General features: G+C 21.3%; 6 protein-coding genes across 6 annotated transcripts; 4 read left to right on the plus strand and 2 right to left on the minus strand.

Moving 5' to 3' along the window:
- Positions 1-160: 160 nt before the first annotated feature.
- Positions 161-934, minus strand: PY17X_1134000 (mitochondrial import inner membrane translocase subunit TIM23, putative; the record flags this gene model as incomplete). The annotated part of the gene is made up of 2 exons (XM_022956569.1): positions 161-498; positions 769-934. 2 exons carry the CDS (start codon positions 932-934, stop codon positions 161-163), a joined length of 504 nt encoding a protein of 167 aa, XP_022812453.1.
- Positions 935-3,622: 2,688 nt separating this feature from the next.
- Positions 3,623-5,112, plus strand: PY17X_1134100 (ubiquitin-conjugating enzyme E2, putative; the record flags this gene model as incomplete). The annotated part of the gene is made up of 7 exons (XM_724300.1): positions 3,623-3,670; positions 3,818-3,991; positions 4,228-4,378; positions 4,511-4,580; positions 4,686-4,740; positions 4,853-4,897; positions 5,047-5,112. 7 exons carry the CDS (start codon positions 3,623-3,625, stop codon positions 5,110-5,112), a joined length of 609 nt encoding a protein of 202 aa, XP_729393.1.
- Positions 5,113-6,711: 1,599 nt separating this feature from the next.
- PY17X_1134200 (uncharacterized protein) lies at positions 6,712-9,678 on the plus strand (the record flags this gene model as incomplete). Its single annotated transcript, XM_724299.2, has 1 exon — positions 6,712-9,678. The coding sequence occupies one exon, from the start codon at positions 6,712-6,714 to the stop codon at positions 9,676-9,678; it is 2,967 nt and encodes a 988-aa protein (XP_729392.2).
- Positions 9,679-10,929: 1,251 nt separating this feature from the next.
- On the plus strand, positions 10,930-11,686 carry PY17X_1134300 (conserved Plasmodium protein, unknown function; the record flags this gene model as incomplete). Its single annotated transcript, XM_022956570.1, has 2 exons — positions 10,930-11,167; positions 11,340-11,686. The coding sequence occupies 2 exons, from the start codon at positions 10,930-10,932 to the stop codon at positions 11,684-11,686; spliced, it is 585 nt and encodes a 194-aa protein (XP_022812454.1).
- A 716-nt stretch (positions 11,687-12,402) lies between these two features.
- PY17X_1134400 (regulator of chromosome condensation, putative) lies at positions 12,403-13,842 on the minus strand (the record flags this gene model as incomplete). Its single annotated transcript, XM_725795.1, has 1 exon — positions 12,403-13,842. One exon carries the CDS (start codon positions 13,840-13,842, stop codon positions 12,403-12,405), a length of 1,440 nt encoding a protein of 479 aa, XP_730888.1.
- Positions 13,843-16,110: 2,268 nt separating this feature from the next.
- Positions 16,111-17,489, plus strand: PY17X_1134500 (DnaJ protein, putative; the record flags this gene model as incomplete). Its single annotated transcript, XM_022956572.1, has 7 exons — positions 16,111-16,132; positions 16,303-16,458; positions 16,563-16,726; positions 16,860-17,008; positions 17,190-17,239; positions 17,341-17,380; positions 17,465-17,489. 7 exons carry the CDS (start codon positions 16,111-16,113, stop codon positions 17,487-17,489), a joined length of 606 nt encoding a protein of 201 aa, XP_022812455.1.
- Between the last annotated feature and the right edge of the window lie 589 nt (positions 17,490-18,078).

The raw sequence follows: 18,078 nt of genomic DNA on the forward strand, positions 1-18,078 counted from the left end.
TTACACAATATTACAAATTAGCATAATATTTGATAAAATTTAGGAAAACAATTAATTATAAAAATAAATAAGCTTATATATATATATGGATATGGACATATATTAAAATAAACTTGAAAAATAATAACATATTCCAATAAAAAAAAAAAAAAAAAAACGTCTAAATATAACCCTTTTTAAATCCATAATCTATAAGAGAAAAAGCAGCTGATGAAAGTATTGAATAACTTCCCATAATTTTATAGTTTGATGAACTTTTATATATACACCCAGCAAAAAAACCTGCAATAGATGAATTGTAAACTTCATCATTTTTTGTAAAGAGCTTTACAAAATTATTCAAGGCATAATATATCATAGTAAGTGATGCCATTTGGTTAGCAACATTTGGTCCAATAACAGACGTAGAATTTAAAACTGAATTTAAAAAAAGCTTTTTTGTTTTTCCTCCTTTGATAATTCCACTTAATAAACCACATCCTCCTCCTAATATTAAACCTATAAAAAAAAATAAAAATAATTATTTTGTGTATAATTATAATGTTTATAAGTAAAATTTATCTTTTTCTCATTATAGCTTGTATATGCATATAGGTATTTCATTTCATTTTATTTCATTTTATTTCATTTTATATTATTTCATTTTATTTCATTTTATATTATGGTTGGTCTTTATTGGTTCCATTTGTATCTTTCATATCAGGTTAATCTCATATATTTTCTTATATACAATATAAATAAAAAAGTTAACTTATATTTATTCTATACCCGAACCATAGGCCAATCCAACACTGTATACTAATTTTTCACCCCATTGTCTTCCATATCCTTGTAGGTATAAATTTTGCTTATCAAAAGATAATTTTTTTTCAGGTTTTTTTTTTAATATTTCTAAATCATAATTTACTGATCCTGTTTTTAAATAATCTCCCATTATATATATGCATATATATATATATCCTTATTTTATATGTGTGAATTATTCATTTAATTAGTTTACTATACTTATTTATGTTATATATGCCTTTAGTATTGGGCATGTTTTTCACTGTATGTGCTTATCTATATATAGAGAAATGTATAGAGGAATATGTAGATAGCTATATTTTGGTTGCTATTATTTTTCTATTGTTATAGAAATTTACATATATATATATGGCTATAACACAATTTTTTTGCCTTTAAATATTTATACATATTAATGTATTTTATTTTACAAAATTGTATATGTAAAGGAAGTAAATGTATATATGTACATGTTTTAAATACAAAAAGCTATCAGCATAGCAGTTGCTATTTTCAAATTTTCAATTAAAAGAAATATATATATTTATTGGCATATTTATAAATATAATTATATGAAAAAGTTATATATATAATATTCCGCTTTAAAGGTGCTATTTTTTTATATGCTGCTTTATATATATATATACATATATGAAACGGATTTTATATTTTTAAAATAAAATTTATGTAAAAAATATGTACACGTAAATTGGGATATATGGAAACTGAATTAATGTTTGAAAATATATTGCTTGCCGAAACATATATAATTAAAAAAAATTAAAATATATGATATATCCTGCTTTACTATATTTTTTTCAGTAAAATGCTTTAGCATGTACAAATTTGTGGATATCATTTTTTTTTTTTATAATAAACTATATATATATGTATAAATATATATATAAATATATATGCTTATTTTAACAATTTTTAATTTTCCATTTAACAAATTCTCCCTATTTGTAATAATATTGAAACAAAAAAAATATAAAAGGAAACAACGGAACTACATTTTAATGCTAAAATAAAAAATGTTGGTGGTATGTTTTACACACCAATTAACTTATATTCATTTATTATTTGATCTTTGCATATTCTAAAATGAAAAAAATTTATTGTTTATTTTGCATACTATATAAATTACTTTTTAAAGAGGAGGACAAAAGACCATTAAAAAAAATATAGGGAGAATAAAATATAATGTAAAAAATATTGTTAGTATAATTTTTTCCAAGCACCATCAATATATTAATTTATATAATTTTTTTATAAAATTTTGAATAACCTCTTGAAATTAAAATTATTCATCTTTCGTTTTTCCTATTTTGATTAAAACTGTTCAATGTATATAATAATATATTTTGAATATCCTAGTACTTTTTATTACCATTTGTATAGATATAGTTAGAAAACAACTTATAATAAGTTACATTTTTATATATTAAAAATTTGTGTATCCTTACATGGTTTAATTTATAATTAAATAGTGTACTATATTTAAGTGTGTCTTAACTAATGAATAAAACTAAGGAAGGAAAAAAAAATTAAGAATATAATATGAACTTGATAAAAAATTTAATTTGTACATAAAAACCATAACTACTTTTTCTTTACTAAAAGGTTAAAATAAAAATGTATTAAAATATATTAATTCAAAATATTTAAAAACATATTTATTGTGAATATTTAAATTTTCACTCTTGTATGATTACAGATTTTGTAATTATTAATGGCTCTATACTACTATTATTATATTTATTTATAGTTTTCTATATAATAAAGATATACAAATAAATACATTGTTAATATTTAATTCTACACATAAATACCTGATATTTATATTATGAATTATTTATAATACCAATATATTTATTATCTTTACCACACACACACATGAATGTTAATTTTATTTGGGTTTAATTATTATTTTTAATGGAAAGTTATATATTTTTTTAGAATAAGCTATACGTATTTTATATTCCTTTAAAGTATTTTCCCTCTTTTAGTTTCCAATATTAAGAAATTAAAAATATATATATTAAATACTTTACATAGTAAAATACTATAATATTAAATTGAAAAAATTGAAAAAATTATAAGATATATTAAAAAAAAAAAATGTATTTATTTTTATATATAATATACAACTTCAAGAATGTATCATTGTGAGTGCTAAATATCTTTGGACTCCACGAGTTTCATGTTTATTTTTTTATTTTATATTATATATATTATTTTTTATTGCATTTTAATAAATTTTTATTGCCATAATACGCTAATTCTTATCATCTTTTATTTCTTTTTTCTCTTTGTTATCACATTCACGATTTATCGTAATACTCTTTTTGTTTTAATTATATTTTATTTTACTTTAAAAATTTAAATCCTCAGACTTTATGAAATATATAATATCTCTTTTTATTTTTTTTTTTTTTTTATATTACTTGTTTATTATTAATATTTTATAATATTAAACAAATCGTGCATATGTATGCATAAATAATTATCCCTTTATGCATATTTTCAAGCTTTTCCTTTCAATTTTTATTTTTGGCATAATATAATTATACATATTTATATGTGTAAATTTTTTATTTATACAAATAAGTTAAAATAGAAAGTGAAAAGGATAATAAATATTATTAAGTCATTATTGTTTCCAACACTTTTAAAATCGTATTTGTGTGCAAATATAAACTTGTATAGTATTAAAGAATTTGTTGAGAAGATTTATAATTTCCCCTTATTCAAAATATATACATATATATATATTACATAAATTGTTTTTTGTAATATATGCATATGGGTACGCTTACACTTGAATAATTCAAAAATGTGTTCATCATCAAGAAGTTCAAAAGAGTTGTTGAGATTACAAAAGGTAACTAAAGAAAACTAGTCAGCTTTATAGAATTGTATTATTTATCTATTCATAAGAACTTACATATATGTCTTAACAGAACTGTACCTACATATATACATATATATATATATTTACATACTAATGTATATTATTACAATTAATTAGGAATTAAAAGACATTGAAAATGAAAATGTCCAAGAAATAGATGCCCACATAAAAGATTCGAATTTCTTTGAGTGGGTCGGATTTATAAAGGGCCCAGAAGGAACGCCATATGAAGGTGGCCACTTTACTCTAGCCATAACGATACCAAATGATTACCCATATAATCCCCCTAAAGTTCGTAACAAAATATACAAAATGAGCATATTATATATATCATATTATATTATATCATATTATATCATATTATATTATATCATATTATATTATATCATATTATATTATATCATATTATATTATACGAATTGAGTATGTACAGAGTTAATTATGCTTATAATTTTTACAGATGTATATAAATATATATTTGTTTATATATGTGTATATACATAATTTCTCTTATTTGTATGTTTTAGATTAAATTTGTTACTAAAATATGGCACCCTAATATTTCAAGTCAAACTGGTGCTATATGTTTAGATGTTTTAAAAAATGAATGGAGTCCTGCATTAACAATTAGAACAGCTCTTTTGTCAATTCAAGCTCTCCTTTCTGACCCCCAGCCAGGTATATATATCTATACCCATATGTATATAGTCCTTATATGTATATATATATTTATTTATGAGGATGAACATTCCCAATAATGTCAAGTACTATTTATAACACATTTAATTTGCCCACATTTTTATTCTTTAGATGATCCTCAAGATGCAGAAGTTGCAAAAATGTACAAAGAAAACCATGCCCTCTTTGTTAAAACTGCAAGGTTGACATATTAAAATTTCTGATAATATAAAATTTATATAAATATTCTCACATATTATAATTATATATATGATAATGTATTCATTTTGTACCTCCATTTTCGTAGTGTATGGACAAAAACATTTGCAACGGGTCCAAAAGAAGAACCTCGTGAAGTTATTGTAAGAAATGAAAGAATAAAATAATTATGAATAAATGTTGAATCACCTTTTCTTTTATGATGGTTATAATTTTACATACATTTTTATGATCTCACTTATATATTTTGATCAGATTAAGAAAATTACTGAAATGGGATTTAGCGAAGACCAAGCTAAGGTTCTTAAAAATAATAAAAATATCAATGCAAACAATTATAATATCTGAATATAATAATATGTATATTTATTTATCTATCTGTTGTAGTTTCGATATTTTTCCCTAGCATTTCCTTTGTTAATTTATTTTCATTTTTTTCACATTTATAGAATGCCTTGATAAAAGCAAACTGGAATGAGACCTTGGCATTAAACACATTATTAGAGAATTCTTAATTCTAATTTACATGTTTTTATATTTTACATTTTAATCAAAATAATTTATACACAATGACATTTATGGTCAAATTAAGTTACGGTAGTATGGTTTTATTTTCTTTTTATTCCGTTTTTTTTTTTAAATTTAAATATCCATGATTTGGTACCTATATATGCAATACTATGTGTATTTTTTTAAGATATAATTTTTTGTTTATCACTATTATTTAAATATTTGTATTTCATTTTTCCCCTATAAAATTGTTTTAAAATTAAATAAAAAATATTTCTTTAACAAACTTTTAAGTAGTATAAAAAGGAAATAAAGAAATTTTTCTCAATTATATTGTATACTAATTCAGGCCCATTTTTCACCATTTTGTAAATGTTGTTTTGTACATAAAATAGTAACACCCTTATATTTTTATTAAAATGATCGTAAATACATATATGTAATGAGATATCAATTATTACTTCAAAATCAATATTTGAAAAGTATCGTCTTTTTGTATTATAGTAAAGGGTTATTAGTTAATATGAAATCAAGCAAAAAAAAAAATAATTATAATAGTGATAAATAAGAGATTAACTCGCTTTAGTAAATGTGTAAGCATTATATATATATGTGTGTATGTATATAATACTTACACACATAAAATAACATTTTATTTAAGATATTATACTTTTGTGGTTATTTTTTTTAAGCCCCCAAAGTATGGAGAATTTGGAAATAAATCTTGAATTTATACATGGATATATAAAAGTATATTATTTGGACTTACAAACACATGTACCTATATTATAAATTCTTTTGCTAATAAATTAAGGCAATTCTCTTTATTCTTACTTTAAATAAATAAATATATATATATATATAATATGTGTGTATATTTTTTTTTTCCTTTTTTTATATAGAATATAATTATGTGCATATTTTTTATCTCTTTAAAAGGGCATAAAAATGTTTTCCTACTCCTAATTTAAGTTACCAGATATTGAATGAATATATAAGCAATGATCAAATAATAATATTTTTTTTTTATTACGTATGTTCTATTTTAGCACATATGAGATTATTTTGTGAAATTTTTTTATTATTCTCATTTTTTTTATTTTTATATAATAATGAGTATTTATATTTTTCGAAACTGTAAATGACCTTACTGGTTTATTTTACCTTCCATTAACAAAAATTCATCTTTTCGGAAAAGTATTAAGCATAATCATTATAGTAATCCGCATACATACATATATGTATGTATATTTATTCATGATAATATATTTGCATGATCAGTTATTTATTTAAAAAAAAAAAAAAAAAAAAAAACGAATATTCCCTTTTTTTTTTATAGAAAAATAGGTGGTTAATTAAACCTTTTAAATATGTAAAGAATATGGATATTATTTATTACTTTGAAAAAAATACGGAAAAATATATTTATACGTATTATTTTCGATGTGTATAAAATTATTATTGTTATTAAATATCATGTGAAATGATGCTTAATAAGAAAAGATAAAGGAGAAGAAGGAGCAAATCAATACAAACACGAAATAGACATAGACTTAATTTGATAAAAACAAGAAATTAAAAAAATCGAAGAATAAATAAAGTTAATGAAAATGATGAACTTAAATAATTTTATCAAAAATGATTTGACAATAAATGAAAAAGGCAGTTCACATTTCAAAGAAAATATTTCTGGGTCTTCAAAAAAAGGAAATGAAATAAATGAGATGAAAGCATTAACGAATTTGATTTTAAAAAGTGAATTAATGCGCAAATTTTTAATGGATGAAAATGTATGGATATTTATACAAAATATGAAAAGAAAACTAAAAGAAGATTCTGTAGGATTTGATACTTGGTTAGATGATCAATTAATTATAGCAAAAGCTAATTCTGAAATTTCTATAAATGCAGATATAATACCTCTTGTCCATCATCCTAAAAATAATTATGAAAATATTGGTTCTAAAAGCGATAAAGAATATGATGAAAAATATTATCCTCTCTTTAACCATGACATCCAGAAAAATAATAAAATAACAATAAAAGAACCTTTAGAATCTGGGATAGGTATTAAAAAAGATGAAGATAAATTCGATTTTGACGGTGTAAAAAATAAATTAATTAAAAATATAGAAAAAAATGAAACAGATGATATAAAAATATCCTATAGAAATAATAAAACTAAAAATGATAATCTATATTTAAAAGAAACAGAAAAAACATTTTATGATCAAATGAAAAATGATATTAATAATATGAAAAAGCTCTTAACTGACGAAGAAAAAAAAAAAGAAATTAAAAATATCAATGATCATATAAACAATGCTGATGAAAAAAATATATTTGATAGTTACACAATAAAAAGATACAAAACAGAAATTATTCCAGATAAGTTTACATCTAATAATATAGATGAATCTAAAAATCTGGGTCAAAATATTTTAGAGACAAAAGGAAAATTATCCGCTATTTTTGGGACAAACACAAATATAAAAAGTGATATCCACAATAATATTGAACGTGATATTCTAAATGGATGTGAAAAAAAATATCACACTGATTCAATAACAATTAAAAAAAAAAATGAAAACGATCCATTGATAACTTATAAGAATATATTAAATGGTATGAATAATCAAAATTCTTCGAAAAATATACATAACCTAAATAATGAGAGTATTGAAAAAAATGAAAAAAAAATATATATAAATGAACAATTTGAACATAAATTTGATGATAAAATATCTATTCAACCTCGAAATAAATTAATTAATCATGATCAGAATTTTGATGTACATAAAAAAGAGGAATACAAAGAAACAAATCATGGAATAATCAATATGAGTTTAAGAAACGGTAAAGTTACAGATAATATTGAAACAGATATAGGAAATAAAATAAATATGAAAAATGAGAAAAAAGAAAATTCTCCAATTAATCTAAATAAGAACCTAGATAATGATCAAAGGGGTTCTAACGGATTTAAGACAACAGAAATATTATTCACAAAAAATGATAAAGACAACAATGAAAATAATCGGATACTTATTTCAATTCCTAAAACGAACATAAAAATTGGAAAAGAAATAAATGAAGAAACAAGTTTGAAACTAAAGAAAATATTTAGTCAATGTAATAATAAAATGAATTTAGAAGATTTTGAAAATTTAATAGTAGTTAATTTTTTGAAAATAGGGAGATATATGAGTCACACATTATTTTCAAAAATAGAAAAAATAAATAAAGATTTTGTTACATATCAAGAAGTTCAAAAGTATTTTTCTAATCGTTTTATTGATGGAATAAATGATCCAAGTTACTACAATGACAAATGGTATGTCGCTTTGTTTGAAAATAAACTGAAAGGAGGTGGAGTATTAAATGATAATCTTACCAATGAAAATAATGATGTAAATAATGATGGAATAAATAATGTTTTTTGTATAAATTCTAATGGAGTTGATCAAATAGGTAATTATGAAAGTGAGAGATTAAATGATAATATTGATATATCAGATGAAAATTTATCAAACTCTAAAAATAAGGAACATATTGATGTGCCTTATAAAAAATGTTCTATTATAAATTTTTTCAATGCTATAAAAAGTGATATCAATAAAGATTATTTAGAATTTAAAGATTTTGATATATATCTAAGAGAGATATTAAAAAGAAATAAATCATTACATTTTTTATTAGAACATTCTGAATTTTTAGAAAGATATATAGAATCTGTTATTGTTCGAATTTTTTATAATATAGATATTAATGATACAAATAAAATATATTTAAATGATTTTCGAAAACATACTTTGGCACATATATGGTGTTCTTTAGATGACTCTATAAGAGTTCAACATATTAAACAATATTTTAGTTATTCACATTTTTATGTATATTATTGTACTTTTTGTCAAACTAGTAGTTGTAAAGATATGTTAATAGATGATAATGATTTATATCGATTTGATAATCACTCATTAAATGATTTTATAGTTAATAGGATATGGTCTCGAATATCAATAAAATTAGGAGGACCCAATCAAAAATATATGTGTTTAAATGATTGGATATATTTTTTAACAAATTATGAAGATATGACAACAAATAGATCTATCGAATTTTGGTTTAAATTAATTGACTTGGATGGTGATTGTGTAATTAGAGATCATGAAATTCGAGTTTTTTTTAATATTCAAATGGAAAGGTTAAAATCTCATTATTTAGAAGAACCCAAATTTGAGGATTGGCTATGTCAAATGAATGATGCTATTCAGCCAACAGTTGAAGGTCATTTTACTCTTTCTGATTTAAAAAAAAATAAAAAATATGCTGCCCGATTTTTTGGATGTTTAGTCAGCTTATCAAAATTGTTAGCATGGGAAAGTAGAGATGTTCATAAAGAACTTCAAATTGAAACTGAATATCCACAATGGACACCTTGGGAAATTTTTTGCAAAATCAAATATGACGAATTATGTTATATAGAAAATGAAAGTTTTTATGATACTTTTGACAATTATGAAAATTATGATTCTAAAAACATTTATACCCTTAGCTCGGATTTATAAAAATTATCAAAACTAGAAGAATAGTAGAAAGAAATAGTTTTTTTTTTTTTCAATTAAAATTTATTCAGGCTTTTTCTTTTCAATTATTTCGCAATAAGCTTAAAAAATTTAAGAAAATAAAACAGTCCAAAATAAAGCAATTCAAAATAAAGCAATTCAAAATAAAGCAATTCAAAATAAAACAGTCCAAAATAAAGCAATTCAAAATAAAACAGTCCAAAATAAAATAATTCAAGCTAAAATAAAATGTTACGATGTACAAAAGGCGCACACGCTTATGCTATTAAATTTTGCGAAAGGTTTTTAAATATTCCCAAGTAATAACATTGATAGCACAATCTGATTATTAAATAAAAATGCGAAATATAAGAAAGCCAATTAGTACCGATTTTATTGCCTATTTATTGTTTAATTTGTTTCTTATTTGATAAGCTATTTTCTAATTAATTTTTTCCATAGACATTAATATATATAAAGATTGCACATCAAGAAATAGGATTTATATAAGCCTCACTTTGGTTATTTATATATTTATGCATTTCAAACTATGTCCCCGAAAATGCACACCTTTATTTAAACGTATATTTTTTTATAAAAATTCAATCGCATATATACACATTATATAAATGTGTGAGCATGTTTCTTTCCACTATATTTAATTAATAAATAAATGTAATGTTTTAAAAAGTAAAAATTGTTTTTTATTTGTGATTTTAAAGTTATCAATAATAATAATAATGTGTGATTAAGTTTGTATTACATATGTGCTATGTATATTATTATTATTAGTTATTTTTTTAAGTCTTAATATTTCATTTATATGCAAAAAAATTTTATATTTTCCAATATATTTTATGATATTTTTTTGTTTCACCATTATTTATTATTATGTATCTTTTATTATTTTTTTAAGTTTAATTACCTAAAAACAACATCAATATTCAAAATATTCGTAGTATATATTTTATAAGTAATATATATAACTTGTATGTGTGTTAGCACATTAAATTTATTTTTTAATTGAAATAATTCCCTTATTTTTATCTTTGCATAAATTATTTTATAAATAAATTGTGTAAACTCTTAAAAACAAACCCATGTATATATAGTTATGAAAAAAAAAAAAAATACAAAAATGTACATGCATATTTATGTCTTTTAAAATATATAATCATACCTATAATAATAATTTCTAGATATAATGTACGCAAAAATAAAGAAAGAGGGGAATAACAATAGTATAATCATAAAATGTCTATTTATGGCAATATTGGTTTATACGAAAAAATACGTAGAACTGTGTTTCGAAGAAGAATTAGTGGACCTTCCCCGTTATACAAAACCCCGCTAAGATTTATTTGGAGTATTTTTTTTTTTGTAGACATTTTTTTATTATATTTTTTCGTTATATCTTTCCTTATTTCAATAATTTTGCAACATGAGTGTTATGAATCATTTTCTATTATCCTTTACACAGCAGCCAATTTGGGTAAAGATAAATACCAAAAAAATAATAATAAATATTGTCAGCTAAATATGAAATATTAAAAGTTTATATGCTATGTATAAATTTATACAAATATACAAATATATATATATATATATATATATATATATATATATATATCGATTCATAATCCATTTTTTACTTCTTTTCCTAGTATTGAGTTTTTTTATTGATTTTTTCTTGTTAATAAAAGGGGAAGAAGTTGTAAGCGAAGAAGAAATAGTTGCATCAATACTTTTAACGATATTTTGGTGTACAATCAAAGTTATTATTAATGCATTTATAATTTATTCATTCATTATAGAATATGGTGATATTAATAACACAACAGATATAGCAATTTCAACAAGGTGTAATACATTTGCTGTCAAATCGATACTATTTAATTACGCCATATTAAACTATTTTCCATTAGGGGAAACATATTTGGAATTTATTCTTACTATATTTTCTATTGTTCATTTTAAATCACAAGTACAATCTTACGAAACTATTATTTAGGAGGGGGGATATACTTACTATTACATATATTTTATTTATTGCGGAAAATTTTGATTGTATTATTATTATTATACTACACATTATATTAAACAAAAGCTGTTTTCTTTATTTTTATTATAATTTTTACTTTGAAAATTTGAATAGGGCCTAAAAGAATGTATGTACATTAGTATGTAATAATTTTGATATAGACATTAGCAAAAGGTATTTACAAATTGTGGTATATTTTTTAATTTTTTAAAATAAACAATAGTATAAATTAATTTATTTTTATTTTTTTTATTACACTTTTTTACTCTTTAATATAAAATGTTTTTTGCATTTAAGCTTAGTTACAAAAAACACATTGCATATAGAATAATATATAAACAAATCGAATTTAGTTTCAAAAAACATAAAAAAAAAAAATAAATAAATGTGTCTACATATTTTATTAAAACTAAACAAAATGAGGGAAATTTTTTGGATTTATAAACAAATGTAATTAAAGTATATTATTTATAAAATTAAATTATTTATGGAAAGCAAAATATATATTTATTAAAGACATAATAGAAAAATAACAAAAAAAAAATGCATTTAATCAGGAGTAAATATATTAATTAATATATTACTTGTTTATTATAAACATATATTCACAGGATTAATGTACTTATTATAATATAAACTTATAAGTGGTTTGTTAATACGATATATGTAAAGTGCAACTAAAAAAATTAGGCTGATATATATGCACTGTCCTCCTGAATGGAATAAAATGTTTTATCAGAATTCTGGTCTCCATTTTTTTTATTTTTAGTTATTTCTCCTCCAACAACTACAATAGTAAAATCCTCACCTAAATATGCATTAGTAACTTTTTGATGTAACATTGAATAAATTAATGTTGCTTTGCTAAATTTACTCTTTAAACCCGATTGTATAGAAATACCAGGTTGGGCATTTTGGTTTAATAAAAAATCGGAGCTAGCTGTAAAAATTAATTTATGGTGAGCAGAATGACCCCACATATAAAGCTGATTTAATTTGTTAATGCACCCAGAATGTCGTTCCCCACAAAAAACCTTTTTTGCTTTTTGATTATTTTCATGTAATTCAACAAATTTAGGTGTCCCAACAATATTTTGAAAACCCGAAACTCCACATTGCCCTGAAAGTTTATCTCCAAAAGACCACACATTCTCATCTTCTGTTATTAATAAAACATGTCTTGCTCCAGCACTGATTTTATTAATATTAGGCAATTTTTTATTATTAGCATCTCTTAATATTAATTGTTCAGGATATATAAAATAGTATCCTTCTTCATCATCAAAAGAACGCCGACCTAATTCTCCATAAGTTCCATCCCCCCATCCATACAATTCACCATTTGTTAATAATAAAATTCCAAAATTTTTTCCCATCGCTATTTGTTTGATTTGATTTGATTCAAATTTATAAAAAAATGTAGGCATATATTTCAAATAATTGTTATATGTTTCTCCCCATATATACATAGAAGTATTATTATCACATACTGCTATACTTTGATTGTATTTTGCATATATTTGTGTGCATTTTTTTTTTTTTTTTTCACTTTTTTCGTAATCAGTTATTAAATGAGATAAAAAATTTTGTGTTGTTTCAATAGCATCTCCATTATTAATAATATTTAAAATAGTAGGTACAAATTGATCATAATTGCATTTTAGCCCATTATAATTTCCATGTCCCCATGAATAAAGAACATTATCTTTAGATAAACAAAGAGAATGATTATATCCACATGCAATTTGTTTTATATTAGTTACTGAATCAATTAACGTTGGTTGCATGTTATATACGATTAAATTTCCTTGGCCTAATTCCCCATGTAATCCTTTACCAAAAGAATACATATTTCCAATATTACTTAAAAATAAAGCACATGTTTTATTACAGCTAATTTCATTAATTTTGACATTACTCAACTCTGTATATATTGTTGGTAAATGTTCAGGTGTGCTATCATTTTCATTTATTACCCTCTTCCCCCAATAATATATTATTGTTCTGTTGTCTTCATATTTTGGTAATTTATTAATAAAATTTGATGATATTATAGGTTTTGTTACTAGTTTTGGCTGTGCCACATTTTCTTCTTTGGACTTTTTTATATTAAAAAAGTTTGCCATTTTATAATAGCATAAAAATGCAATAAGTAATTATTATAACTTTTATTTACGGCTTCATGCATATATATTTGTACGTATAAAATGAGTAATAAAATTATGGGACGAAAAAAAAAACTAAAAAAATTAATGTATTTTTTTGCATACAACTTAGACGATATTGTAAAGAAGGAATATTAAAAGAAAATTATTTAATACACCCATAATATATATCAAACAAATATAGTATTATTATTATATATATATATATATATGTGCGCGTCTTCAAAGAAAATTAACAAGTCGATTAAAAACAAAGGCAAAGATATATATTGAAATTGTTTTACAATAAAATGGGAAATGCTATAACTTTTCATTTATTCACACCATAATATATACAGCTGATATTCGTTTCCTACTTATATGCGTTTTGAATTATGCATGCATTATTGTGTATATTTAGCTATATTTTTTTATGTGTGTGGGAAATAATTCACATTTTTTAAACAATTATTTTCCTAATTTTCCATAAAAAACAATGAAAAAAAAATTACAATAACATTAATAATAACATAATATAAATTTAGAATATAAAATATAAAGCAGTTTTAACTATCCATATCGTATACAAAGACATGTGCATATATATGATGTATATATTTTTTATTATTAATTGTATTTTTTTATATTTATATAGAAAATTCATTTACCTTATTTTTGGTATTTACTTAGGAATTATTATATTCAGAAAAATTATATGATCTTATAAAATAATTTCTTTTCATTTAATTTTATATACTATATATTTCATAAATACCCTTCATCATTATAGACTAAAAATAAAACTAATATATATATATGAAACGGTTTGGAGAGGGAAAAGAATGAACAAAATAATTATTGTTTTGGGTTATCTTTGAAAATAATATATTTATATCCCTCTATAAAATTATAACTTTCTTTTTTTCTTCACATGTATAGTATGTATGGCTATTTTAAACCAATTTTCTGTTCGGAAATATAACTTATGGAATTTGTTTTTAATATTTAATAAACTATACAAGTGTTTCGGAAAATATTGTGTTACATTATATTATAAGATGTTTTATGACAGTGTTAATGTACTTGAATTTTGTTTTGCTTTGTGAGGATTTAATACTCATTTGTAAGCAATTAGTTTGTATCAGAATTATAATTTATGTATCGTGTTCTTTTTCATTTTAATATTTACAATTAAAGAAACAATCATATAAATACCTAGTTACACAGACATGCTTATTGAAAGCGTATGGTTCAATGATATTATATATTTACGCATTTGGGGATGTACGAATAAGCATGTATATTTTAACAAACAGCTATTTATATATATTAATCATTATTATAAAAAATTTTAAGTGTAATAAAAAAAAAAAAATATAGTAAATGTAAATAATACCATAAGTTTGATCTCAAAATAATTGTTTGGTATTATGAAATAGAGATTTAATTCATAATAATATAGGTATTGAAAAAAATAAACAAAATGTGATTAGTTTTTTTTATTGTTTATGAATAATAGAATAATCGATTTGTCCTTATTCAAACAATTTACACGATTTCATTTTAACTATAAAACTTTGGAGATCGCCAATAAGAGATAAACTAAATACACATACATAAAAAATGTGATATAATATACAATAACTATAATTGCAATTATTATTAGCAAACAGTTTTACTTAATTTATTTTGATATGTTTTTAATTTATACATTAATAGGTATATAGTCATATTATATGTTCAGATATAAATATGTTATGCATTGATATATGGAAATAAATTTTTTTCAACGTCATAATGAAAAAAAGATGAAAGAAAACGACTAATTCTGTCTAAATATAATGTAAATAATAAATATTACATTGAAATAATTAAATTTTATAAAAAAACAAATATTTCCTAAACGCTAATTTAATTAATTGTGTAAGGGAAAAGTGTTAAAAAAAAAATAAGATAATATGTATTAGGGAAAGTATACACTTTTGTTCATTTTCAAAAATATTAAAAAAAAAAAAAAAAATTAATGTTTACATAAAAAAAAAATATGGCAATAATATTATATATAATATATATACATATATAAGAACAAATTTATATGCAGCCTTTTACGAATAAAAGTATTCATAATACTCTTCAAAAAATGTAGTTATATAACTACAAATCCCCTTCATTTATATTGAAATATTTTTCACTATGATAATATTTTATATAAATCACAATATACATTTCATATTTTAACTTATTAAAAAAATGAATTATCATAAGATTTTAGGTACAAGAGAGAAAAATATATATATGGGCACAATAAATTGATCTAACAATATTTTTATTTAATCGTATTATATATAAGTATATTTGGAACATATACTTTTCTATATATATATTATTAAGTAATAAATAGTTATATACTATAAAACACATTTAATATATTTCTAATTATAGGTGTAACAAGAAACGCTTGTAAAAAAACAATTCGTGAGGCATACTTAAAAAAAGTTAAATTATATCACCCAGATTTAAATAAAAGCCCTGATGCCACAACAAAATTTAAGCAAATTCAGGAAGCATATCAAGCTCTATATAATGATAATTACTCACGTAAGCATATAAATTGGGTTTATATTTATAATATCGTATACTAAAAACGAACAGACATTACTCATTTATATTTTCATATATGTATTTTTTCTCATAACTTATAGAAAAATTGTATGATAACGAAAATATTTATAATCAAAGAACCAATTCTGAAAATAAAAAAAACAATAAAAACTATAATAATTATAATGAGTTCAACGATTTCCATAGAGCATTTTATGAAGAATATCGTAGAATGACAAAACAGGAAAAACACGACGAATATGCGGTAAAACAATATATGTTTTTTAATTTATTAAATGGAATGCCAAGACAATATATATATTTTTTTCTTTATTAAGTGGACTGTCAAGACAATATATATTTTTTTTTCTCGTTTTTTTTTTTTTTTTATATTACAGAGATATACGAATAATAACTCCAGATACAGCATTAACGACATTTTTCATAAATATCCTAGGGAATTTTTTTACATAAATTTAATGTTTAAATTATTTCCCCTATTTGTGGTTCCAGTTATATTCCTTTTTGTTGTATATAAGCAATATATGTAATAAAGAACTAAGCAAGATATGTCTATATACAATATAAAATAATTAAAATTTATAAAATTAGAGATTTATTTGTATTAATACTATACATGCATTCACATATATACATTTTTTGACATAATTGTCTATTTTATTAACAATGAATAATGAAATATTATTCTATATATTTTTTATTTATAGTTTGAAGAGCTATTTTAAAGAAAAGCCAATACTTATATATGACTCATATGGTATTGAATAAAAAAAATATTATAATGAATTTTTTTTGAAATACATTTTAAATATAATATACATACATAATTCCCTACAATTATTAATATGTCTTAAACAGGGCGAGCCTTTTTGATAGATACCCATGGAAGGAAATTTAGGTAGGAATGTTAACATAATTCCAAAAAAAAAAAATAATAAATAATTTCCATCTATCATTATAATATATATTTTTTCTTATTTAGAGCATCTGAATTCGATAAGTATTAACAGAATATATATAATATTTTTATAAATCAGTGCAAGCATATTAAACCAAGAATAATCTCTTATTTCAAACTTAGTTGTAATTGAAGATTTGTTTATTATAATTTTAATAATTTTAATAAATTTTCCCCATATTTTTAGTTATATTTTATATATACATTTTTAATTATACACATTACATACATTTTAAATATTATATTGTTTAAATTCCTTCTCTTAGATCTAATTTATGGGTATACTTTTTTAATTAAAATATTGTTTTCATCCAAAAACATCATACTATATATACATATTATTCAGTATTCTCATTTTATGATAATTATACTGAATGTTTGTTTGTATGTGTATTTTATAAATAACTATTATATATTTATTTTTTCATATAATATGTTTTGTTAAATTAATTTTTTTTGTGTGTATTATTTTTTTATGAGTCTACATTAACAATTTTTTATTAATATTTTATTAGAATAATGAAATATGATATACTACTTCCATTTTTTTTTGTTAATTATATATATGTTTTTTAATTCTGCATTAATTCCTACTATATGTGAAAAGTTATATTTTTTGCATAACAAAAGAAATTGAA

The sequence above is a fragment of the Plasmodium yoelii genome, assembly GCF_900002385.2.
Source record: "Plasmodium yoelii strain 17X genome assembly, chromosome: 11".
Lineage (NCBI taxonomy): Eukaryota > Apicomplexa > Aconoidasida > Haemosporida > Plasmodiidae > Plasmodium > Plasmodium yoelii.